The sequence below is a fragment of the Phodopus roborovskii genome, unplaced genomic scaffold (assembly GCF_943737965.1).
Source record: "Phodopus roborovskii unplaced genomic scaffold, PHOROB, whole genome shotgun sequence".
NCBI lineage: Eukaryota > Metazoa > Chordata > Mammalia > Rodentia > Cricetidae > Phodopus > Phodopus roborovskii.
The window spans coordinates 20,544,456-20,569,419 of NW_026126413.1; the positions used below are offsets into that span (position 1 = coordinate 20,544,456).

Below are 24,964 nucleotides of genomic sequence, written 5' to 3' on the forward strand. Positions count from 1 at the left end.
GAAACTGGTCTTTGGCCTGAGTATCGTCAATACAATGACATAGCAGAAGCCTCTTGGGTCCCTCCACAACCTCCAATGAGATCCACACCGCTGAAAATTGAGTCACCAGACAGATGCACTCAGCTTTTGTTTGTTTTTATTTACATTTGTTGTCCCAGGTGTCCCCATAACCGCTGTTGATGTTCCAGGATAGCAGTTGCAATTCTGAAAATTAGCTTGAGTGTTTGCTGCTCAGGGTGCTTTTGTGTGTGCTGGATGAGTTCATCCATCTACCTGAAGTAAAAAGAGTGAAAAAATGTAGGTGTCACTCTCCTTGAGTATATTACAGTGAGATTTCAGGGGAGCTGAGACAGACAACATGCGTTTGGCAGGACATTTGGAGCTCCTAATGTAATAGATGGAGACAGATAAATAAGGGGACTGTCCTGAAGTTTCATGGCACAGAGTTTCAAGGGCTCATTCTAAAGAGGCTCACCTGGGTATTGCTTGGCTATTGTATCATGTTTCAGTTTTCCTCAGTCTGTTGCTTCATTAACACATGGGTTACCTTGCCAGATCCAAGCTCCAAAAGAGAGAAAGCAAGACAGAGAACTAGCCTTGAGCCATTTTCTCTTTACTCTTCCCTTGAGAACATCCGGGAAAGGCATCTGGTTTCCAGTAGCAGGGTTTGTAGGACAGGATCACTAGAAACCCAAGGACTTGGTGGGGGTCTGATTAAGCAGCAGCACTTGGAACAGGGGACCAAGTCTGAGTCACAGGAGTTGCAGGCACCGGCTCCAGCAGGGATGCTGCTGCTGAATCCACAGAAGTGTCAGGCGCACTTTCAACATCTGCCAGGTCCTCAGTGTGAGATGCCATCTCATGATGGTGCTAACTGAAGGGGAAAAAATCTTCCTTTTATCTCCACCCTTTCCCACTTTCCAACCCCAGAGCAATCAAAGCCAAACTTGTCTGGGCAGGATGGGGATCCTGGAAGGAGGAAGGGACACCCTGTTCTCTCCCACGGCAAGTAACTAGTGCCTGAGGTCCCAGCCACAGAGGGGACATGATGTAGAGTTTGGGGTTAGAATTTGGAATGAACATTCTGACTGCTGAACACAATCCTAGCTGCTGTGTGTAAAAATGTGACTCTGCTCCATAGCCATACCCGGAAACACATCACAAATTGCTCTCCATAAGGGAACCTTAAGGAGCCAGGAGACCAAGGAAAATGTGCCAGTAAATGTCCCATGTTCTCATTTTCAACAAAGGTGTGATGTGACCATGCCCAATTGCAAATATTGAAAGTGTCTTGATACCCAATAACATCTGTTTATGTTCTTTCCCTTCCCATCTTCCTCTATTATTCAGGAGGAAACTGATTTACACATAGAAGCAAGTATTCTCCTGCTCTTTTACACACCCGTGTCCCAACAGAGCCACCCCAGGATAAATGTGCACCCGAGGTGTGGGAAGTGTATCTGGCTGGCTGGAGGTGCTGGGACAGCCTTTTCCTCCCACCTGATTAGGGTTTCCTTTGTCTCTTCACCCCCTCTTCCTTTGCAATCCTTTGGAGAAACTGTAGGAATCTTCCCGCTCACGGTACCTGTAGTCTATAAAGAGGAGCCATACAACTGTTACACCCGTCTCCTAGTAAAGAAAACTTATCTACCCTCCCACACACATTGACAAGAACTCTCAAGAGCACTGTGCCTCTAATCAACTAGTGGTTAAGGCAGAGCAGGAGCAAGGTGAGTTTGACGCTTTCATTAACTTCATCGCGGCCTCTGAGTCACTTCCACTCCTAAAAATGAGGTCAAGGCTTCGGAGTTCAGTGAGGCTTGCTTGAGAATTCTCATAACAAAATCCTAATGCTCACCTGCCTACTGCTTGCTCCACTCTCTGCTGGGTCACTAATGTCAAAGGAAGAGGTCAGTGGGAAAACAGAAATCCTAAAGGTACATCACTTTCTGGTGCACTCTGCTGCTTTGTGTTGTGAACAGTTTGAAATATCTTGTGTCTTTCATTGCGTTTATGAACCATGGAATCGGGAGCAGGTGAAACCATGTCATAGTCAACATTACTTTCTCCCTTACACTAGCAAGGCAAGGGTCATTTCATTTCATGTTAGTACTTCTTGGTCCTGTCATTTGGAAGTGTGTTATTTACATGGAGCCTGTCTATATCTAAGTAACTGTGTAGTCCCCAGCGAGAGTCTTAGATGTGGGACATGCCTGGACTAGAGCGAGGAGGGACAGGAGGTATTGTGGTAATAGCCACACTATTTAAATGGCAGAGAAGCTATAAAATATAAGGGTCAAGGAGCACTGTCTATAGTATGCGTGGAGGATTTTAAAATCGCCTTTGAATTTATTTTACACTCAAATGCAAATAATGTTTTAGTTAATTAGACCACAATGCTTTTAAAATTAATTATTCTAATGTGGGTTGTTTTTAACAGAGTTAATGTCTTTGAGCATTTTAATGATCATTTTAAAATAATCATATGAATGTCCTTTTTAGATCCCGAAGAGGAAATTTGTCTTTTTAGTCCTGAATTTCCATACTCTATAACATAAAAAGAAAAGAAAAAAAAACACAGTATTTGCCCTTTGCTCTGATCTGTCTTCCTTCTTAGCACCTAACCTGCTTTTCAAGAATAAGGGGCTTGTGGAAAATCCCAGTGTAAATACTGTGACTTGAGCTGTAACAGATGTCAGAGCAAAACCAAAATGGTGCCATTGAGAACATCTGGATTTGGGTGCAGATGTAGCCACATTGTTACTTCCAGTATGTTTTATACAGATGCAAGCCTCTACATTAATTCATTTTGGCTATTCACTATCACAAGAGATCACTCATTTGAAATAGATTGATATTTGAAGGAAAGAAACTTATAAATAGATAATATTTTTAAATGGTGACTTAGCAAGATTTTGTTTGCAAGTAGAAGTGATTGGCTCAGACCAGCTCCAGCACACACACACACACACACACACACACACACACACACACACAAACACACACACACACGCATGCACGCACGCACACGTGCGAGCGCGCGCGCACACACACAAAGCCCCCATGGACAGTGGTTACATAGAAATGTACAGAAACAAGTAGAACTTGTTAGATTTAAGAAATTCTGGAATCAAGATGTCCTCTCTATTTAGGACCATATGCTACCAATTTCCATTTGTTTCTGTGTTTCTACTCTCTGCTGACTCCTCTAATTGCCACCCACATCTTGGTCATCAGCTTTACTCAACTCTAAATGGCGTCTTCCTTATGCGGGTCCTCATGAATGGCTTCTCACCTACCTTGAACTAGTTAAAGTCTCAGTGTTATGTAGGACCCACTACATTCTAATGAGAGAACATTAATATTAGAATCCTCGCTGAATATCAGGGGGGCATGCCTTTAATACCAGCATTCAGAAGTTGGAGGCAGGTAGATTTCTGTGCATCCAAGGCCAGCCTAGTCTACATCGTGGGTTGCAGGACATCCAAGACTACATAGAGACACCCCCTGTCTTAGTTAGGTTTTCTATTGCTATGATGAAATACCATGGACCAAAAAGCAAGTTGGGGAGGAAAGGATTTATTTGCCTTACACTTTACTATCTCTGTTCATCATCAAAGGAAGTCATGCCAGGAAACTCCCACAGGGCAGCAACCTGGAGGCAGAAACAGATGTGAAGACTATGAGAGGAGCTGCTTAGCCTACTTTCTTACAGAACCAAAGAGCACAAGCCCAGGGATGGCCCCACCCACAATGGGCTGGACAACCCCCATCAACCACTAATTGAAAAATACCTTATATCTGTGTATTTAGTAGAGATTTCTCTCAATTAAGATTCCCTCCCTTCAAGTAACTCTAGTTTACATGTCAAGTTGACATAAGACCAGCCAGCACACCCTGTCTCATGAAAGCACCAAAACAAACAAACAAACAAAAAAAGCCCAAATGAACGAAGTGGCAATAAGTAGTGTGTTCACAGCTATTGCTAGCATGTTTTCTGAACACAGGGAAGGAAAACTCTGAGTCTTAAAGTTTGAGAGGTATAATCAATAATATTTGGAATTATCAGAGAATGATTTGTAATAGCAATAATTGACTCAATCAATGCTTAATTGAGCACCTATTATGCACCAGTCATTCTAGTATTGTGAGATAAACCGGGAAAAAAAAACAGATGAAAACACCCACCACTCCCAGGACAAATGCATTCTAATGCTAATCTTAAATGATACTATTTTTAAAATAACTTTTAAAACAGGCAGAAGCATTCACTCCACCCAGTAAGTACACACAATATATTGAGATAACAACACAAATCCATGGCATCTGTGACTATTCATCTGCAATACATATTCATGTAATTCATATATTTGTAAATAACAGTCAAGTTAGATTTATTTAATTATCCTGTCAGTGGTGTGTTGTGTGTGTGTGTGTGTGTGTGTGTGTTTGTGTGTGTGTGTGTGTGTGCACAAAAATCAGTACATGCATGTGTTTGTGTGGGGGAGGTGTGTGTGTGTGTGTGGTGTATATGTGTGTGTTGGTATGTGCAGGTATTGAAAGGGCTGCATTCTATGTTGCTAATTTTAATGCAGCCTCTTTCAACTTTCCACTAAAGTGACTAGGAAAGCATAAACTCCTGAAAAAAAATCTTTAAAAATCACTGAAAATCATAGCTGGCAGTGTTTCATTTTAAGGTTATTAGAAAGACAGTAAGTCAGATTGAAAACACAAAGGTAGACAATCTGTTCCATTCTGTTCTACAAGGATCTAAAAACAATGGAGTTCACTATCATAGACTTGCATGGTTCTATTAAACCCTATTTCACTTATTGGAAAGGAAGTTCTGTCTTAAGATACAATTGCATAGATAGACTGTCAAAATGTGGGTGAAATACGCATGTTTTGTCCCCTACAAGAGCAGTAAGTACTCTTAATCACTGAGTCACCGCTTCAGCCCCAGACTGTGTCTAACAGAGGGGTTGACAGAGGACTGCGGAGAGGGTTAAAATATCAACAAGTTAAAATATAGTTAGATAGCTCTAATCAGTTAGGGTGGACGAGATAAGAAACCCAGACAGCCCAACATCTCTCTTGGTACTACTGCAAACATCACTACATTTGTCCTGACTCACTTTATTGTGCTGTGTGGAGGGTGTGTATCTACAGCACTGTGCCTGCTGTGTGGAGGGTGTGTATCTACAGCACTGTGCCTGCTGTGTGGAGGGTGTGTATGTACAGCACTGTGCTGTGCTGTGTGGAGGGTGTGTATCTATAATGGCTCTCTGGCATAAGGGATGAGTACACACTGAAATCTGTTTACATGTACTCACACATTTGAGTTGGAGCATATTATGAGAATGTTCGATCAATCTCATCATTTTACCAATGGACATGGCTTTACTGATGACAGTCCCAAATTGTGATGATTGTTTTTTGTCCCAAATGCCATATTGCAGTAGATGCAGAAGAAGGAACAGAATCAGCTGGTTTGGTGTGCTCACAGGACTCCACGTTAACTGAAATAACGATATCAGCCAAATGTTTGCCTTCTTGAATGCAGATTTTTGCATTCAGCCATTCTGCTTTCAGTTTTAAAGCTAAATGTTTCTAAACTTTTCAGAGACCCCACCTGACAAATATTAGAAACTCAAATGTGATATTATAATTTGACATTATTAACAAACTAACTCCCATTTCTTAATTAACATAATATAGTGCCTCTTAATTTCTATTTTCTAAGTGTAAAATAATACATGGACATGTTCTTTTTGTTCATGAGAATTTCACACATTTATGCAATGTGCTTATAGCCAACCCATATTTTCTCCCTGCAGCTCCTCTTACATCCATAACCACACATTCCTAACTTCATTTCTTCCTCCTCTTCCTCCTCTCCACTCCTTTGCCTTAGTTTTTGTCACCCTCTAAGTCCCATTATTGCTGCCTATGTGTGCATGGGTGTGTGGCTATTCACTGGAACATAGGAAATCAACCAACGCCCTCTAAAACTCTTAAAATTGAAACAGTTCTCTCAGAAGCGAAGTCAATAGTTCCTCAGTAAAGGTGGGGCTTAAAGACCTTCTCCCATCTCCAACTTGATCTTGTGTAGGGATGGGGGCTTGGTAATGATGGCTGAGGACCCAGTCTTTTCTTAACACTTTTGATTAATTATGTGTCTCTGCACTGCAAATAGAACGTGACCATATTACCATTTCCCGAAATAACCCTGGCAGCTTTTCAGCAAGAGACTGCAACTTCCCTGGACACAGGGTTTTGACCAGGGTTACTGTGCCAAGCAGAATATGTCCCTGGAGAAAGTCTCAGATCCAATCAGAAAGCAGTTGGTTATCCCATAACAGCCCTGTCAATATGGCACAGGCAGGTTTTGTTTGGCAGATCAGTAAGGCATCATATCTAGGGCCCAGTGCTGAGCAAGAAAGTTAATGCCTTTATCCCCCCAGTGGTCTTCATGGCACCTTCCATCTCCATGAAAGCTGGTCAGCAAAGGCGGAAGTTTCCCACTCAATGTGAGACCAATTTCTCCACAAATACATGCTATCTTCTTCAGCAATAGGGTCTTATTGTGGTTACGAAGTCAATGGAAATAGCTTTTCTAAATATTTAGTCAATCAATAAATAGGAAATGAAACGTTTGTTTTACATCATATATAATATATGAATGAAAATCTTTTTAAAAATATCCTTTGCTTCTATTCCTTGTCCCAGAGGTAGTGTATTCATATCTAGTCCATCTCCTTCGTGTTGTTTTCGTCTGCACTGACACAAACACATATGTTAGCACACATACAAACTTGTAAGTTCATACTGATGATACTATTCTCTGAAATGCTGTGGTTTTTAAAAATATAACATTATTTCAGATACTATCTTTCTAGGTAATTTTTTTAAACATCTTACAGATCAGGTGCAATTTGAAACTGGTCTTTATTATGTGACAGATATTTTGTGGTTTGGATTTCCGAATCATTATCTTATAATACTTCTGGACTATTGATCTACAAAATATGATGTAAAGCCTCTAACGCTTTTTAAGATTAAAATGAAATATAGCTTCTCATCAGGAGAAGATTCCTTACAGTAATTCCTGTGAGGTTTGATATTGTTGCTTCCTGATTTTGCATTCAGATGAAAGGAAATTGTAGACTTCCTAAAGGATCTATATTATAGTATATGAAAATAAGTACATTAAAATACACATGAATAACACTTAATAATACTCTTCCTATTACAAAGTAGTTTATAATTCCTTCCAGTATTTATAGTAAAATACTATAACAAACTGTTTCCTTATGAACATATATTGTACATATATACACATTATACACACATATATTTATGTCTAACAAAAGTGTGTTTCAAAGAATTTGGTGAGTTGTGAAAGGTACACCAAATATAAACAGGAAGAACCTGAAATTAAGGGGTTACATCCTGAAACTCCAAGACAATATGTAAATTCTAATTTTAATTTTGAAATGTGTTTTGGGTTTTCTCCACATTTTATATTTGAAAATAAATATTAAGTGCCTTTTCTGCGTTCCACCATTTGTTTGCTACCTCTCCCATTGCTGCAAATATTTCTAATGGGATTGAGTGAATATTCTAGAAGCTCTAGTCATGGCATTCATACATTTAATAATACACTGTGTCTTCTGTAAATGTATTTTTTTTATCATTTCAGAGTTAAGGTTTAAACCTTGGCTCTATGATCCCAGAAGATGTATATTTAAAAATAATTTAAATCAGAAACGGGTCACCAAAGCACCTGTTAGTTTTTAGGTAACCAAGATAGGGAGGCTTCATCCAGCAACTGATGGAAACAGATGCAGATCCACAGGCAAACATTAGGTGGCGCTCAGGGGATTCTTCCGAATTGGGGGAAGAAAGCATTGTAGGAGCCAGAGGGGTCAAGGACACCACAGGAAAACTCACACATCAACTCACCTGGTCTCATAGGGGCTCACAGAGACTGAACTGATAATCACGGAGCCTGTGTGGGGCTGCACGTATGTTACGGTTGTACAGCTTGCTCCTCTTGTAAGACTTCCAACAGTGGGAACAGGGGCTGTCTCCAACTCCTCATATTTGTCACCTTCCCCAGCCTTACTAGGTGGGGAGGGTCTTTCTCGTACTGCAACTCGATCAACCATGTTTTGTTGATACTCAACAAACAGAAAGGGAGGGGGGAGTGAATCGGGGCGAAGGAACAGAGGAGGGAGTGGGGGAGAGGAGGGGAAAATGTAGTCAGGGTGGGAAATAAATAATTAATTTTAAAAGACAGATTTGGGTTTTTTTTTAGTGATTTTTTTTTTTTAAATTAGTTGGTACTGTTTTCTCAGTTACAACCTTATGCAAAAATTGAATATAGCAGCAACATGCTAGAACATCACACAGTTCCCTGATGCTGAGCAATCGAAACCCTGGCTTTGGAAGTACTTCTCCTGTTTCAACTATGAATGTGCTGAGCAGCATGCCTGCAGCCTTTGCTAGAAGTTGTCAGAAGCAGATTTCGTCACTATTACTATGGTCTTTCATTAACATTTTGTGAGGGCTGATAATGTTTTTGGCGTCATAAATGTACCAAAACCTTGAAACAAGTAAATTGTACTTTACTGAAGAATCTGTATTTATACTAAAATAAGCACATTGAAATATATGTAACACTTAATAAATACTCTTTGTACCCAAAGTAGTAAAATTTATTTCAGTAAGTAAAATACTGTGTTAAACTATGTTTGTACACATACACATAGTGTAGAAATACACACACACACACACACACACACACACACACATATATATATATATATATGCAAATGGTTTCCTCAAAGAGATTTAGTAAGCTGGTGAAAATTACATAAAATGTAAATAGGAAGAACTTGAAATTAAGGAGTCACAGCCTGAGACACCAAGCCAAAATGTAAATTGTACTTTTTGTCTTCAAATTTGCTGTGACCATCAAGACATCCAAATGGATCTATCTATGACTTACTCCAATGTAACACATTTTTGCTATTATAACATAGATACAGCATGTGCTAAAATACATACAGGTATTTTATATAAACAGAAGGTGAAGTAAGGGCACAGATACTACTTTCTAACAAGGAAAGAACAGAAGGTAACAAGCCCCTTAGGAGTGCCAGACCCACTAATGTATCTGTACTGATGGTTACAAATTCATGCAAAATTAGCAAAGGATTATGCTTCAGGTACTTAATCTTTTCATGTCTAATCATGAGGGGGGATTTTCATCTTATTTCATCCAGGGTAACAATGGCATTAGCTTATTAATTATTCCAGCATATATGGGTGACACAAAGACTTCTGTTGATAATTAAATTCAAAAGTTTCTCTGAAAGTGGAACTCAGCGGGTAAAAATGAACGAGTTAATCCATGTCCCCGTCCGTTTCTGATAGGAACAGATGACTAAGAGTTTAGGGAACACCCAAGTTCAGTGACTGACTAGGGTGGGGCTTTAATGTTCTATTATTACATCGGCATGGTGGTATAACTTATCCTTTTTATCACCTGAAAGGGACATTGGAAATTGAGGGAGTCTGAAGAGAACAGAGACTTCAAACGTAAAGAAAGGATACAACTTTCTGAAGGCTCTCTATTCCTCCCTGTGAGAACAAACCTTTGAGATGAAGGAGCAAGAGGAGAGACCCCTGTGTCTCCATTTTGGCTCACAGGTGGTGGAAAGCAACTTGACAAAACGTCAGGGTTCCTAGTGTTTAGATTGAAAAACTGTCACTCTTAGGAGGAGTTAGCCCCCCCCACACACACACACAAAGATTGCATTAGAAAAGAAGTGGCGATGCTGAGTAGTTAATTCTCCTTGTTTAGAGTCTACCTCTGAGCAACAGTGAGTATATGTGTGTGTCTGTGTGGTAGTTGAGGTGGTGTTTGCACACTCGCCTGCCATCCACTCCGTCCCTTGAGACAGTTTCTCAGTGGCCCTGGAGCCATACTGGTGGCCAGCAATCCTGCCAGTCCTCTTGCCTCTGTTCCTCAGTAAAACTAGGATATGGCCACCTATGCGACCATGCCCAGGTTTTTCTGTTGGTTCTGTGGACCCCCGTGTTTACATTTGTCTTACCTGTAAGCCACCTCTCAAGCCCGAAGTAACTTTTTCAGGAAAATGTTGACTAAAGCATTATGATTTTCTCTGTTTTAGCTCTCACCTGAAGAGAAAATTAACCATATTTTTGCTCACATCTCTCATTTGAGAGTATCCAATGCTGGTCCAGCTTTGAGGGACCAGATAATTTTATGCTTTCTGCAGGATTGAAAGCTTAAGGGCCACAAAACATAATCAGCCTTGCTTCTGGTTGAACTCAGGCTACAGCATAGCCGTAGGACCTTGCCAAGGTATACCAGTCAGTGGCTAGTAAGTAGTGATCCTTAATGAATGGAAACCATCCATGAGGCTGGGATGAGCAATAAACCCTGCAATGGCTCACCTGGAATTGAAGTTCTAGAATGTGACTATTGTCTTCAAATACATCAAAAGAGAGGAGTTGTGCCCTCAACAATCTTCATCTTGTAGAACTCATTTCTAAGTTACCACACTGTTCTGCTCTTTTCTGAAAGTCACACATTCATTAATTACTGTCTTCTGATGTATCTTTTTGTAACTTAATGGACTTGCCTCTTAAAACTCCTCTAATACAGAATCAAAAACTGTAGCAATAGAGGAAACACACTTCTTCTCTTATATTTGCCTCAAGTGAAACTACTCAAGTTAAGGTTATTCATTAATTTACAGTCTCAGCTTCCTGAACTGTGAGATGAATGGTATTTTTATTTGTTGTGCTTTAAGAGCTTTTAGTGCTTATTGTAGCTTCTCAGTTGTTACTATCTAGCTTGTGATACTTTATTTGACAGACACATATATAAAAGTAAGGAAGGGTCACCTCAGAAATATTAAGCTGAAGGAGAGGTAGGTATATAACATCTCAGTGGCAGAATATAGTCTAATATTTGTGACCCTCGATTTTTTTAAAAAAAAATATTGACTGAAATATCTTCTTACAGTCTATTTTAATTTGAAAATCTCATGATGAATTACATTAATGATGTAATGACTGAGTCATACTGTGATTTTACTCTATAAAGTGTTTCGTTTATGCCATTGCTGGCCAGTATCAGGTGTGAAACCGTGTTCTATCTGGGAGAGATTCTGAGGGATTTGGGCCTATAAATTGAATAGTCACTAGGTGGAAATTATAATACTACTTCACTTTTGTTTTTATATATGCTACTTTCTAAGGAGGCCTTCCTCCTTACATGGCATAAGAAGTAAGCTCAGGTTTTGAAATAGTCAATGCCTGTCATATCATCCCTACCCTAAATGAAAAAGGACAGTTGCCATAACCTGAATGGGCTCCAGGGTTTATTCTCCCTGGAGGTGTGATGCTGGACAGAACTGGCCCTTAAGTTCATTCCCAAAGGGGTGACACACTTATTTGTGTGGAGGCAGAATAATACAGGCAAAAATCTCAGAAAGCATTAGACTAGTACCAGGCTAGACATGAGTTCAAAGCTGTGTGGTCAGACTTCTTGAGTTTGTCTTCCTGTGATCCACTTAACTTCTAAGTACGTACCTCCATCCTTCATTTGCAGAACAGAGTTAGTCACTGTTGGATGGGTTACATGAGATTATCCTGTGGACTTCTTCAAAGACACTCAGGGACATGACTAGTACACCTAGATCTTAAATAATGATATCCAAGTAATACACCCGTTTGAATTGCTGTTGTGATACCTGACTCCAGGCATCACTAGCTTGTTAAGAACATTTCAAGCTGAGGAGCTCTGGGTCGGATCACAAATGACCTTAGGAGAAAAATTTCTTCCCTTAAAAACAAAGGTGCTGTAAGGACATCGCCTGTACCACGGGAACTGCCAGTGACTTCCCTCAAGTTCCTTTGTGCTATAGGGTACCATCTTTCTGCATGCGAATTGCTTTAAAGGAGGCACTCAGTTTTGCTTCCTTCCAGGAATGGATTCTTGCCCTAGGATCATCAACTGATCAAAGCATAGCAGTTGTCAAAGTGACAATTTTCTTTTACACTTGCTTTAGAATTTATTGGAAGTGAATCCCCCTCCCCCTCTCTCCGAGTAATGTTTTCTGCCAGGACAAGAACTCACTGGAGAAAACCCTAATCGATGATGAGTACCATGATATATTAAGTGTTGCCAGTATTCCATTTAATATTAAGCAGTTGCATAACGACCTTCTTAAACACCCAAGTTAAAGTGATGCATCAATGTGCACATCACCACTGAGAAACCCATTCTCTGATTTCCGACAAGCACCATTCAAGTGCCAACCTACTATGCCAAGAGTTTACTATTTTATTCTTGCTCCAAAATGGCATCAACAGTGATGGGGTGCTTTCAGGGAATTATTGAGCAGGATTGTTTGCAACAAAGGGGGCAGGCTCCAGGAAATGAAAAAGGAGCTCTCCTCCTAAGTACACACCCACTAATCAAACAAGCGGCTTTATGGCATGCGCAGATGCAGTTGAAGTCTAACTGATTTCTGCAGAACTGGCTTCCCCAGGATTTCCTGTCCAAAATCATAGTGTGGAAATCTTTAGTTAACTGGTTACAAATCATCTAGCAAATAAGGCTTCTCCACCCCCATATTTTTGCTAAAAGAAAAAAAAAAAAACAAAAACAAAACAAAAAAATCCCCACAAAACAAAACCAAACAAACAAAAACAAAAGCCCTGTCATTTGCACATTCTCTGGGCTTCTTTTGTTCCCCTTCTTTTCATTGAATACGGTGGGAAAAACTGAACAGACAGACAGAACCCCCCCCCCCATAATAATATCTATTTGTTCAGCGTGTCATTTCCCTACGAGGTTATTTACAGGTTTCTTTAGCTGCCCCTGCCTCCTAATTACTTACTGAGAGAAATCTGCTCCTTCAGGGTATGCTCCTTTAATCCCTTTCACTCAAGCTTCCTTAGAGGCTAGTGAGGAGTGCGAGGCTCTGCAGTGTCCGGGGAACCCACCTAGAGGGCCCCCTTGACGCCAGCACATCCCCTGTCAGGCAGCAGTCTGCAGCTGAGCAAGCCGGCTGCTGCAGAGTTAATGTACAGTACCTCGGAGCCTGCAAGTGTCCTGAGCTACTCAGAGCTGAGGCGGCACAGCCCAGGGCAGCGGACAAGGCGGCTGCGAGGATTCCAAAGGTTCTGCCGGAAATTCGGTGTGGGGGAGACTCCACCTGGAGCCTGTGGCCACTCTTTGTGTTTTGAAAGCATGCAAGGTCTGTATAGCTTGGGCACGAGAATCTTGTGACTGTCAGAGCATCAGAGTAAATGACATCTATTTGGGAACTGAATTGGGGGTGAGGAGGACCGAGAGAAAAGAAAGCCAGCCGAGACAGAAATTCTTAGACAACGTCTGCCTCGCAGCTGTGAAATTCATTTTCTTTCCACGGCAAAATATTAAAAGCTCACACGTGGTTTGGATAAGAAATTAGAGGGGATTCTACAGTGAGACAATCGATAGCTTAGTCATTTTACTTCAGGAGAGCAGGCAGCCTTATTGTGGGGTTAGGCGGCTGATGAATTTCATCACCACAGCGCCTTCTGAAGTCATGATGGGAGCCGACACTAATCCTGTCCTGCAAAGGAGAAATTATTCATTGCCTTGCTACTTGAGCATTCGAGACCAGCAAGTCTGAGATTTGGGGAAGAGGTTGGCTTATGCTTTACATGGTCTCTAGTCCCGCTACTCGGATCTTTGTTGGACAAGTCTCAGACTCAAGGTTGTAGCACTGCGCCGAAGTGACCACACATGAATATGTGCCTAAGAAAGAAGAAAAAGCAATATTCATCCTTACAGGACAGCATGGCCAAGCAGCGTGAAGTCCCTCATTTCCCTCCTAACACTTCCTTAACAAGGATAACAAGAAACTGTCTCTTCGCTCCTTTTTGTCCACATTCTATAGTCCTTTCTGCGAGGATGCATTAATTCATATTCGAGGCAGTTGGATTTCACCAGGACAATTCTTGCCGTCATTTAGGAATTAGCCATTGGACTGGTTATTTTAGTGTGTGTTGACTAGTGGAAGCTACATGGATGGACTCATACCTGCAGTGTTCTGTGATGCTTCTTTCTTCAAATCCTGGAAGGGCTTTTGTTTTTGTTATTTGTGTTTTCTTGGGGGGGTGATTTTTTGGGGGGGAATTCATTACTTGTTGCAATAATTGTCCATGCCCAATGCTCAAGCCAGAGAGTTGGGATTCATCTGTGAAAATCACTACATGTAACATAGGAGACAAGGAAAAGCTTAATGACGGAAGCTCTGCGAACATGATGCACGTGAATACCTTCCCCTTTAGAAGGCATTCCTGGATATGGTAAGTAATCAATACCCCTTCAGTCTGACAACTCAGACTTCTAAAATCCTATGACAGGAGCAGTCAAAGGTTTGTCTTGAGCAAGAAGACAGGTATCAAGTGAGAAAAACAAACAAACAAAAAACTAACCTAAGCATAAAACCAAGAAGAGCATTTGAGAAAGTAATGATTATGCAATTAAAATTTTCTTGTTGTATAAAGCATCCCAAATAAGAAAGCATGAGGACATTCACAATAACTGATATTTCATAGTCAAAAATATGGGAAAATGACAACTAACCTAGTATCTAACAGAAAGAGGAGGATTAGACATTTTGGGAATTTGCTTTGTCTTTTTTTTTTTTTTTTTTTTTTTTTGTCTTTTGTTTTGAAAATGCTCTAGGAAAGGCTATGCATGGATTTCTGACATCTAATCTCAATTGGTCTGCATTCTATAGAAGGCTAAGGGAAACTTTGGATGCTGACTCAATATTTTTTCCAAAAAAATCATAACGTCTGACTTGCTCACATTTTAAAATGCTTTAGCTAGTCAAGGGCAGCACTTCTGGGATGAACCAATAGAATCTTATGGAATTCTTACACAGACTCATGAAGTGCTCTAACTGTTAGAGAACTTACTCAGTTCTTGAATGTGTGGTCATGTATTAAGGTTCAATTTCATGAGTCAGTGTGTCGAGGTCTCCAGACAGTGCCATCATGTTCCATTTATTGTTGGCATCTATGACTCTGTGTGCAGGAGCTAATTGCTGAGGCCATTACAAGGACAAAGGTGCCTATTTTGAAAGTTGCTTGTCTTCATTGGACCTATAGGGGGGCATGGATTCAATTTCTCACAGCACAAACTTTGTGATGTCTGACGAGAACACTGTAAGGTTTGCTTTTCATTTGTTTATATTACAAGGTACGTGTGTTGTGCTACTGTGTTGGGCCTGTTTTTTTTTAAAGCATGTTTCCCACACAAACATTCTGACTGGACTCAAGATAAGTAATAGATACACAAACACAGCTTTCTGAGGGGCCCATAGCTGCTCTTGTAACCAATAAAAGTCTCAGAGTTTAAGGTGCCAGCAAAAACCCCTAGTGGGTTGTTTCAGAGGTTCTGATTTCCAGCTAAAACTGCCTGGCAATGAATGGGGGGGTGGGGTGGGGTGAGAGCTCCTCCGTCATCCCTGGCAGGTGTCTATTTTGTTACAACTCCAGAGTCATCCAGAAGCAGTGTTGTGGTGGACCTCCCTTCCCTGCTACCCATAGCCTCTGTCCCCAAGCCCTCGTATGTCTGTGAGAGAGTTGGGATGGCATGTCTGCAGGCCTCAGCAGCCCAACTGAAGCATCACAGTGCCCAACTCAGGAGGGCTTGGATGCCATTGTCTTGCTTCCCCTGTTGGTGAGGGTCTACTTATTCTTACAGAGATTATCACACCCTTAATCCTGGAGTCTTTAACCCTGAGATGAAGAGCTTCTGGAAGTCGTCCTTGGTACATACTAGGCATCTGCCCATTTTCTTCTATTTCTACAGCTTTCCTCCTGGTTAAAGGCATACCTCGGAAGCTTTGCTTTAAACAAAGCAAAGGTAACTTTCCCTTTCGAGGAAAATTGCCATTCTATTTTCTGTAGTGTGCCTTGCTACAAAGCAACAGTTTCTGATCTAGCCAAGTGCTATTGTTGAGTCCGTTTGTTCATGTTGCAATGGCTAGGGTGCCTGTACCCGTTGGCTGCCTTATAGTATAATCACCTTTATTTTCATTAACCTCCCCTCTTCTTTTGGCTGGAGAGAAATGAGCTGTAGTTGGGGGAAATGCAAATTTGCTTATTCATGCTTCTGTCATTCTGCAATCAATGTGTTCAAAAGATGTATAGAGAAGTTGAGAGCCCTGAATGGTTTCTTTTGTGTGCCTGGAGCTAGGTAACCCTTCATCCATTTCACTGCACGCTGTGCCAATTTGTTATTGTTGTGAAGAAACTGAGCCAGGGTAGATTCCGGGGCTCTGTAGGACTATTCTCCCCTGGGCTCCTTAGAAGAGTTTGCTATTAAGACATGCAACTCAAAGGAGGACGGTGGTGGTTTTTTTCCAGGTGACCCACTTAGCCCTGTGCTTGATTTTCAACTCCCCCAGTTGTTTTCCTCAGAGATAACCCCACCTTTCCGTGCTGCAGTAAGCAAGACATAGTGCTTGGCAGGAAACCTTCCCATTTGCCCCACGGTTACAGCCCCTCTCAGATCAGTGTCCATGCTCTCGGTGTTCTTGTTAAGGTATAGAAAGACTGTGTCTTTCTTCCTCTTCACATGCTCCTCTGTTTCTTTGTGGAGGGACAGATCAGAAGGTGGCATCAGACCAATGGCATTTTAAAGGAGACAGGTCCTCTGATTTCAGGAACCCTAGCTCAGGTCCTTGAAGACACTCAGCTCAGCCCTTTAGACTGGCAAGGTAGACACACACACACACACACACACACACACACACACACACACACGCACACACACACAAAGTCTAGCCTCTTTGGCTTTGTGAGAAGCCAGGAAGAGAGAAAAATGAATAATTTGAGGTTTGGAGAAGTCTTCAGAAGTTCCTCAGGTTCAGTATCCAAATAGGAATTGTCTTCCTATCGTTAGCCCGGTGTGTTGATTATTGTGTAATCCTATGACGAGTTCACTGTTTCTCAGTTACAAAGTTGAAGTTAATAAGTGGACCGAGTACTTGGCTTAATAGAACACTACCCCTTGGGTGCTGGTAAAGTGGTATGAAGAGTATGAAGAATGTGTCCTTCTTGTTTGAAGCTACATTAGAAGTATTTGCAGGAGGATTTTATTGCAAAGGCGTCTGTCTTTCCATTACACTTTCTGCCTTTTTTACTGCCAAGCCAAACAAAGATAAGGATTGGACTGGCTGAATAAACAAGCACTATATACCTCCTGTGTTTTATTCGGCCAAATTGTGAGCATAGAATGGTAGCCTGGCAATGCAGGAATGGGTTTTCCATGGCCAAAGAAAGAAAACACAAGTCAGCTTTCTAGGAATTTAAATCCCATCCAGCAGCAGTTGAGAGGGCTCCGAAGAAGCTCCATGATGCTGGCATGTTGGATTACGTGAAAGGATCCAGCAAGGACCACGCAGCACCATGGAGCTAACATAGGCTTGCAGCTTTTGCACACAAACACACATCACATAATTTGTATAAGACGACTTGGAAAACATGTTATAGGATGCTACAGACCCATATACGATATCTCAAGTTGTGTTGAATGCAGTCAAGATAGGTAGTTTCAAACTTTAGGAGAGCATGCATCTATGTGGATTCCTTCGTTTCCCTTTTCGAATGGGTTCAGGTGACGCAGAGAATGGGGGCTGACAGAAGCCAAAGAACTTTGCTGAAGAAGGAAGGTTTGGGACCAGTGATTATGGATGCTGATTAATTATTTACTCACTTGGTGCTTAGGGTTACGTTTTCTTAGGATACATGTCTAAACGCTTCTTAACAAACTGCTGCAGGGATGCTGATAGCTCACCTGGATTAAGAGGTGAAATCGGGGTGATTATACCCTTAAGTCAATATGGAGGCTTTTTCTCCTTTAAGGACCCTGTGCCCCTTTGTTGGTCAATATGCTACCAAGTATCATCTGTCCAAAGCTGCAGTCTATTGGACACCATTGGTTTATTCCTCTATAGACCAAGGATTTACTCATGAATGAGCTAATTTCCTTGTGTTTTGATTGATACATAACTTTTGTAGAATCGGGCGAAGTATAAACATGGAATAGTATAATTTGCAAAACTACACAGGTGTGTATTTTAAGAATTAATCCAATGAATGAACATTTGAAGAAAAGACAAGATGGCTGGCTGTTTATTAAAGGGGGATTCTTCTGCTCTGGCCACTTTTTATCTGATGTTTTACACTGGAACTCCAGAAGCATAACCTAGAAGTCAATTTTGCAGTGTTCCCGTTTCTAACAGTAAAAGATTATGATGTATGCATCGAAGGGCAGATTGAATTAGGCCTTCTACAGAATAATGCTATTCTGTGCACTTCGGTAAGCAACATTCAGCAAATGTCTGTGTACTTTCTCTGGCAATTGCTAGCTAACCATCTTCTAGTACTTCCTCTTATTCTTTGTAACCACTCTTACCAAATTCAAAGCTTGGTTCTAGATCCTGCTGGGACCAAAAAGTTTACTTGTGAACACCTGGCTAAGAAGCTCAGGGCTGATAATTATGAGAACTCATCTTGCTCGTCTGTCCTGAGAGCACAGTTGTAAATTCAGGCCATTGTAAAGCATAAGGTCTGGCATAAATTAGTTGTTTTCAATTAGATGACCTTCTGATCTTAATAAATATACTTTCCCCCCTTCTGACTTTCAGCTTTAATGTCTTTCACAGCCTCTCACTGTATTCTCCTTGAATTCTAAGCAATATATTAGAACTTATAAGTGAAAATAATTAGGACTGTTATGATCGAGAAGGACATTAGCGGCTGGAAATCTGAGTGTGTGCCCACAGTGTATGAAAATTAAACTATAGTATTTTCGATTCCTGACTGTGTGCTATGTGAGGACAAACTGGGGACGTCTTAGAGTGGAAAAAGAAAAAAAAATCTCTCTCAGCCGGACGTTGGGCTATCTCATGTCTGTTAAGTTCTTCTCTACCCACCCTGTTCCTTTAGCTTTTGTGTGATTGAATTGCTTCTTCTAATGCTGATGTCTTTCAGCTGAGAAAAAATTAGTCAAGCCTGGGGACAAAGGAATGTGGTTCAGAGTTCTTACATTGACAACAGCAGCCACTCTCTCATCAGCCATAGATTCCAAGTTCCCTCTTATTTTTTTTTAAACCCCTGATTCCCACTTTTGCCTTCCTCTAATCATGTCATACAAAATGTAACTGTCTACCTTCACTCTAACCTTTAACACAATAGCTTCAGAACTGTCTCTAAGCCATACATCAACTGAGCTCTGATAATCATTTCATGCGGTATTGCATTATGTTTGCTAGTGTTTGAGAATCATCCACCTATGCGCGTGGCCAAGACAACATGGTTAAGGATAATGTCTTAATACAATTTTATAGTATATTCCATGTATGTATGTATACACACACGCGCACACATGCACACACACATGCACGCACACACTTACATGCATTGGGTTTGAAGGAAGGATGACTAGGATGATATATAGGTGTTATTGGCTGTGTGGGGCATGGCAATACCCAGGTTTCTAGTTGTAACCTAAATAGGTGTTGCTGTTTTATGTGACCTTGCAAACACTCTCTGGGCTCTTCACCACTGTTTAAAATGAATCTAGCATCTAGTAATCAATTTGTGTTGGAGACCAATAAGAAAATATCATAGAGCGATAACTTGTTAGAGGGCATGCTAAAAGCACGTGACTGAATTTTTAAAGAATATTAGTAACACATACAGATAAATGACGCTGGCTGGGCTTCTCCTGTGCATGCCCTGTGGTGCCAGATGGGAGACATCATTCAGTAGCAACGGTGACTTTGATTCGAATTTGTATGTATGGTTTATATGTATGTGTGTGTGTGTGTGTGTGTGTGTGTGTGTGTGTTGGGGGTATGTACATGCTCAAGAGTACACACGTGGAGACTGTCTCGTGTCTTTTCAATAACTCTCCACTTTATATCTTGAAATACGATTTGTATCTGAACCTAAAACTTGATGTTTTAGTCAGGCTGGCTGACTAGTGAGCTGCCACGATCTTCCGGCCTTCCTAACCCCAAACCAGGGCTGAGGTTGCAGATCTGTTCCACAATGCCTGGCTTTTACCTGGTTACTGGGAATTCCGAACTTAGCATCTTATGTGTGTACAGCAAGCATGTGACCCACTGAGCCATTTCAGTAGCCAACAGTGGCTTTCTGTTTTCACTTTCCTTGGCCCAGTCTTTCCAGAGTGGATTGTGCAGAGGATAGGGCGGCTTTCTCAGGATGATATTCTGCCGACATCATGAAGCTGGCCCATACTAGGTCTGGCCTGACATCAAATCCCAGTCTCTTTTTAATCCGCCATATGATTTTTGTAAAAGATACCCCCACACTGTGTCCACGGGCCTTTTAGCAAGCAGACTAGCGGTATGCCAGGGAACAGCGGCAGATCCCTTGGTATCAGCCGGCACGTTGAGTGAGTGTGTTGGACGCTTGTGAATGTGAGTGGTCGCTCCTTGAGAAAGCTTTCATTAATGTCAGCACTGTGGCCTGGACTTCCTCTATGTCAGCAGCATTTTCTGTTTTTCCCAGAATGAACAGTGTTTACAAGGGATTTGCTGTGAACTGTATTCCCCAGACATCGTGGCCCAAAGGGCCCTTGGTGGATTAGTAAAAGGCACACATTTGAGGAGAGTTGCCACACTTTAGGCTGATGAAGAGGAAATGCACACTGCAGTGCATGGTGAATTGACAGGACATCGGTGCAAAGTGAAAGGAACCATGTCCTCTGGACATACACATGGTGAGCAGAGCACGGATAGGCTATGACGTTTACCGTCTGTACGGGGGGGAGGGGGGGAGCTGTTTGGCCGCGTCTACATCAGCCCTGGCACTGGCAGATGAAATATTTCTGACAATGGTTTTGCTGATCATATAATACTGGGCATTCTCCACCAACCCTTCTCAAAGTATTCAAGCAACTATGGGATTTTAAATTTGATAGTGTCCATAAGCGAAGAATATTAACAGTTTCTGTAATGGCATCGTATCTGGTGCTGGATAAGATCACTCTTAGTGAGTTTTATCAGAACAGGCGGAACACAGTGATTCTTTTAAGCCTAGAGTTTCCCCAAAGAAACACCTTAACAGTCCTTCCTTGGACATATTCACAGGTTTGTGAGACAAGCATAAAAACACATAATTGTAGTAGAGTAGGGGGCAAGTAACTCAGAGATACATAAGGCTTTGTGCAGCACAAAGGAGACTCAGCTAAACTGCATCAACCCAAGTACCTTACAGAAGGGTAGAAATGCGAGACAAAGCGTACACTGTACTGATGGATGTGAGGACTAGCGGCTGCTGAGGCAGCGTGGGTTTGAGGGGATGTCTCAGGGAAAGCTGTAAGAGTTACAAAACCAGAAAACTTAGGCAAAAAAAAAAAAAAAAAAAAAAAAGACTTCTTTCACAGTTCTAACCAAAGGACAGGAAGGGAGGCAGGAGCAGGACATGGAGAGTAAAAGGGAGGGAAAGCCAGTTGCTAGCTCACAGCTTCCTAAAGGAAGAAACCGGATGTGGACCTGGAAATACAGTGGAGAAGAACACACTGCTCTAAGAGAGGAGGGAGGTGTCTGGAAAAGAGATGTAGACAATGTCAAAATTAAAATTACATTGACACAGGTCTTGAGATCCTAAGCAAATTTGTTCATATTTGTCTGTTTCCCATTAGGTATGCAATTCAACAATCACGTCTCAGCAGGGCATGTGACCCAGCAAGGGAAATGGGGTGCTTAGTCAGGCCGTGAAACACCCTCTGTGGGGGTACGGAAGGCGGAAGGCGACAAGTTCAAGGGTGTCAAACAAGTTGAAAATAGGACACAGATGCTGAAAGGAGATGCAAACAATTAAAAGGTGGTTTAGTCTGCCTTTTAGCTCACTGACTCCCATTCTGACGTCACGGGCAGTTCGGAATCTGATGGACATGTTACAGCTCCTAACGACTCAACTGTGAATTGTTTTATGATTAAATTAAACTGTTTTATGGTATTTTCCCATCAAATATGGTTTGGGGCTCTCCAGCGCATGCAGAGTCTCTGTTACAGTCTGTTTGGTGTTGGTAGAAAGAGTCTTATGAATATGTTCATTAGATTGCTGTCCCAGGTTTGAGACCTGATTTTGAAATAGTGAGATTCCTTGTGCTGCCTGGAAACAAACAGAAGCCCTAAGATGTTTGCTTTGACTTTTCTCTTCAAGTGAATAAAATATATAGTGAGAATACTCTCTCTCTCTCTCTCTCTCTCTCTCTCTCTCTCACACACACACACACAGAGAGACAGAGAGAGAGAGAGAGAGAGAGAGAGAGAGAGAGAGATTCAACTCTGCTCCTTTACAATAGAAAATTTTCTGTGGTTTAGTTCAACTGTCACATTCCATATGTGTGTGTACGTATATATGTGATATATATATACATATATATCACATGATTGGTTTTTTCTTTCTTTCTTTTTGTTTTTTTAAACAAAGATTTCATCCTATGAAGTTTACTTGAAAATGTTACTGTACCCTGGGAAGCTTGCTCACCAAAAAATAATGAAGCACATTATAAGTAACTTCAGTTGGTCTAACCTAGTTTAAATATTTATTAATGTAAATTCTTTTATGTTTCTATAATTCTTTAGAGAATAAATGACAAATGTGAGACATTAAGAGGTATTATTTAATGGTTTTATAATCTCCTAGGCCATGATCATAATTTCTAACATATTTTATAGTTTCCCTTTAGTTGCCTTTCCTTCTACTTTCCTTCATTCCCTCCTTCCTTCTCTTTCTCTTGCTTTTGTGATACTTCAGCTATGACTTCAGGACTCACTGTCATGTACTGAGTGGTCCTGATCACTTATAAGGGAGCAGCTGTTCCTCAGTTCAAGGTCAACAGAGAAGTAATATATGGGCCAGAAAACTACTTGGTGACTGAGATTTGATTATTTTCTTTAAAAATTTCACACAATTATTTCTTTTTTTCTCTTTCTTTCTTTTCTTTTTCTTTTTTTTTTTTTTTTTTTTTTTTTTTTTTTGTTTTTGTTTTTTTTTTTTTTTTTTTGTTTTGTTTCTTGAGGCAGGGTTTCTCTGTGTAGCTTTGGAGCCTGCCCTGGAACTTGCTCTATAGACCAGGTTGGCCTCAAACTCACAGAGATCCACCTGCCTTTGCCTCCCAAGTGCTGGGATTAAAAGCCTGCATCACCAACACCAGTCTCACACAATTATTTCTTATGTAGGAGAACCATGTGCCTGTCATGGTTCACATGTGAAGGTCAAAGGTCGTTTTGTAGAGTTTGGTTTTCTTCTATTTGTGTACAGGAAATTGAATACTCTTGTTTTTCTTCAGTATTTAGCTTTCCCTGTTGACAATCCCTAGTTTCTGCTGTAGAAATTCTGCTTAATTCATGCTTTTTTAAATCTAACTTTAAACAGCAGCCTTACTCATAGGTAAGACAGCAAAGTGATGCCCATGTTGACATCCACAATGACAGAGAAAACACATGATAGGCAATTGATGCACAAACTACATCTTACAAAGACTGTGTTAGGTGACAAGTAATTCCAGAATCCTGTCCCTAGAATTTATGGCTGTCATGATTCATTTCAACCTCCATGAGAAAGGTCTTGTGTTTGGACAGGTACATTTTCTATATTAAAAAACTGAGACCTTGAGATTAAATAATTCTCACACGACTTTAAACACTGAAGAAAACTTGTCTGAGTTTTCATAATGCAGCCATTCTTTTGAATGGTGATTGAGCCAAGAGCCCACTGAGAAACTTTCTTCAAAACTAATTGGCACTTCATTCCCATTCATGCACTAACTGCTCTTCGTGTGTGTATGTGTCTACATGTGCATGTATGTTCTTTCTGCTGAGAACCAGCACCTTAAAATTAACCTTGCAACTCTGTTATGTCTGTGCGTGTTTCATGACATTGATATAACTTACGTATAAGTTCATTCTCATTATCAGCTCTTAATGCACATGTTAGCACTGTCAAACAAAACTCAATGAAATCTTTCCTCTTGCATTTCATTTAGCCATGAAAATATATTGGCTCCACATTGTATGTAGTATGATATTGGGCCCTTCCACATCTGGCTTCTGCCTTTCTAATCTCATAGTACACGGTCTTCTTATCATTTTTATAAATCTTAACTCTTATTTTTCAACACACATATCCTACATTTGAGTTTTTGATTTAAAATTTTCAATGGTAATCTACACATATCATTAACCTTTCTCTCTGCATTCCAATAGTGAGTGGGTATTCCTGTTAGCTCCACTTCTCCTCCGGCCTTTGCTGCTGCTGGTGAGAACATAGGTTTGTAAATAACAAAAAAGCCTTCTTTAAACAAAGCCCAAGGTAGCCTAGATAAAATTGACAGGACAGTTGTTGATCAGCAGATTCATACAAATATGCTTTTAAAGAAGAACAAAAGAAGCTAGAGTCCAACTGGCCACCAACCCTGTGCCCTGACACCATCCTCTCCTGATATGGGGCTCTGTCGTCTGAAGATGCTCTCCTACTCTTCGATAGACCTTGTGTCGGCATATGCTTCCATGCATGTCAATGTTGACACATTAGCCACCATTCTGCTTTGTTTAGCTGCCCTGATTTTAAAATCTGGCCTTCCTTCTGCTCTTCCCAAGCCTTTTGGGTTTTTACAGCACAACTTGCTTTTCTATAGTCTTTAGTTCTCCCTGTAGAAAGGCAATCAACACTGCAGCAACTAGTACCAGCACGTGTAGTGGGATATTCACTTTGTCTCCTTCTGTGGCACTGACCACGCCCATTGGGGGGTGGAGCCAAGGGCGGAAGTGACCTGTGGAAGGAGGTCGGAGGGGGCCAGGAAAGGCTCTCT

The 24,964-nt window shown here is 41.0% G+C and overlaps 1 protein-coding gene across 3 annotated transcripts in view; it reads left to right on the forward strand.

Moving 5' to 3' along the window:
- Pde4d (phosphodiesterase 4D) overlaps positions 1-24,964 on the forward strand; it is a 792,225-nt gene that overhangs the window by 287,767 nt on the left and 479,494 nt on the right. The window contains exon 1 of one of the 3 annotated variants that reach the window (XM_051182908.1): positions 13,082-14,403. The exons of the other annotated variants lie outside the window; for them this stretch is intronic. Coding sequence (XP_051038865.1) covers positions 14,264-14,403 — 140 coding nt within the window. The 5' untranslated portion in view covers positions 13,082-14,263. Of the gene's footprint in view, positions 1-13,081; positions 14,404-24,964 lie in introns of those variants that run through there. 3 annotated transcript variants of the gene reach the window in all.